The 1823-nt window shown below is 33.4% G+C and overlaps 1 protein-coding gene across 1 annotated transcript; it reads right to left on the bottom strand.

Annotated features, from left to right (window-relative positions):
- Positions 1 to 237: 237 nt before the first annotated feature.
- On the bottom strand, positions 238 to 1407 carry LOC101891394 (uncharacterized). The gene is made up of 3 exons (XM_005179402.4): positions 1217 to 1407; positions 605 to 1009; positions 238 to 528 (listed from the first exon to the last, which is right to left on the bottom strand). The coding sequence occupies exons 1-3, from the start codon at positions 1358 to 1360 to the stop codon at positions 463 to 465; spliced, it is 615 nt and encodes a 204-aa protein (XP_005179459.2). The 5' UTR covers positions 1361 to 1407; the 3' UTR covers positions 238 to 462.
- Between the last annotated feature and the right edge of the window lie 416 nt (positions 1408 to 1823).

Below are 1823 nucleotides of genomic sequence, written 5' to 3'. Positions count from 1 at the left end.
AATTTCAATAATGTGCCACTTGAAATTAAAACCAATAAAAAGTTGTTTTTCTGATTACCAAGCGTGACCATCAAACAATAAAAGCTGGGATTGAACTAATTAAGGGTTTTTTTTTTTTGTTTGTTTTGAAAAAGTAATTAAACAGCAATTCTTTTGAAAACATTAATTGGGATAATAATAATAAATAATACATATTTTTTTAAGTTTATAAATAGTTGGAATTTAACGTGTTTTGGATAGGGTTTAATCGATAATATTCGATTTAATATATTTTAAATATAAATATATCTGAGCTGAAATTCTTCTTCATTTAATTTCTTCATGTAATAAATATTTGTTATTTTTTTATTAAAATATGTCTCACATCAAATGAATATAATTAAAAAAACTGCTGATAACAGAAAGTAACCTTTGATTTCAAAATGACCTTTTCCAATGCTGCAATTGTCTGACGTCGAACATTTACGTTACACACTTGTGGAGGAAACCGTGGCAACGATTTGTGCAACACTCATTATCGTTATAGCACTAAGAAAATTAGAAGAAAAAAATCGATTAACAAATAATAATAAAATATGTAAAACCATAATTAAATAATTTCAACCTTAGAACCAATTTCTTTGCATGGCTCAGTTGTAGCGGCATCTGTTGTGGCGACATCTGTGGTTGTTTCCAATAACACTGGCTTTTGGTCTTGTAATACAATATCCACCTTCACCTCTTTATCGTCATTATTGGCAATGGCATTATCATCACCATTGAACCTAGATTCAAATGATGGCACCTTATAAGCCGGTACCGGGGCTGGTGCAACCGGAACAGCAGCCGCAACCGCCGGAGCTGGTTTTACATTTTGTGGTCCAAAATTCTGAGCCAAGATATCTTCCAAAGTAACTGTGGGTATGCGGGTTACACCCAAAAATGGATATGGATAGACATTGTAACTGCGCACACAGCGATACAAATAGCTCAGACAGCTATTGGAACAGCAATCCCAGTGGTTTTGGCACTAATTCACAGAGTATCAAAAATAAAAATTAAAAAAGCAAAAAATAATAAAAACGAAAACAAAGAAAGTCATTTTCGCATTATTGTCAAAAACATAAAAAAATTACCATACTTCGCAAAATAGCCAATGAACAAAGACAAAATAAACAAACCAAAAAAAAAAAAAAAAGAAAACTGGATCCACCACTACATATCTCTCACTACTTACATATTCATTGATTTCGGCACACTTTTTTACTTGGTTAACCTGCCCGGCTGACACCCCTTCACACAACAATGCCACCAATACACAGAAGACTATCAAAATACGCTGATAACCGCCAGTATTGCTCCGCTGATTACCATAAGACATGTTCTCGATTGAAAGTTAAGACTGAAACTGAAAATTCAGGTTTGAAACGAATGATAATGAACCTCAAGCTTGAGAGCTGAATATTATGATGGATGGGCATGTTGCCTATTGTTTTTTTTTTTTGCCCATAATTGCCACTTGATGCAGTGTTTTGCGTTTTGTTTTCGCTGAAGATTGTTTATTAAAGAGAGAGCAAAGCATTTGCCGGAATTATATGAACCATTGCGGAAAATAAATTTCTAAACTATGGTGTAGGCTAATGAAGCATAGCTAGCCTTTAATATTTATACCCTCTAAAATTGTATGAAGGCTATATTATCTCGAAATATACATTTTAGACCCAACAAAGAACATATATTCTTGATCAGAATAAAACTCTGTGTCGATTTAGTGATGACCGTCAGTTTGTCCGTCTGTGAAAATCACTCTAGCTTCCGAACGAAATGTGTATTATGTCTGCAGG

This window comes from Musca domestica, unplaced genomic scaffold (genome assembly GCF_030504385.1).
Source record: "Musca domestica strain aabys unplaced genomic scaffold, Musca_domestica.polishedcontigs.V.1.1 1, whole genome shotgun sequence".
In the NCBI taxonomy this organism is placed as follows: Eukaryota; Metazoa; Arthropoda; class Insecta; order Diptera; family Muscidae; genus Musca; species Musca domestica.
Note: the sequence above shows the minus strand (reverse complement) of the source record. Positions and strands in the feature narration are given on the sequence as shown.

Excerpts from the sequence above, each read along its gene's own strand:
- LOC101891394 (XM_005179402.4), bottom strand. The coding sequence starts at position 1,360 with ATGTCTTATGGTAATCAGCGGAGCAATACTGGCGGTTATCAGCGTATT. Across the intron at positions 1,010-1,216 it reads GTGCCGAAATCAATGAATAT|TGCCAAAACCACTGGGATTG; the intron begins GTAAGTAGTGAG and ends TCTGTGAATTAG. Across the intron at positions 529-604 it reads GCAAAGAAATTGGTTCTAAG|TGCTATAACGATAATGAGTG; the intron begins GTTGAAATTATT and ends TAATTTTCTTAG.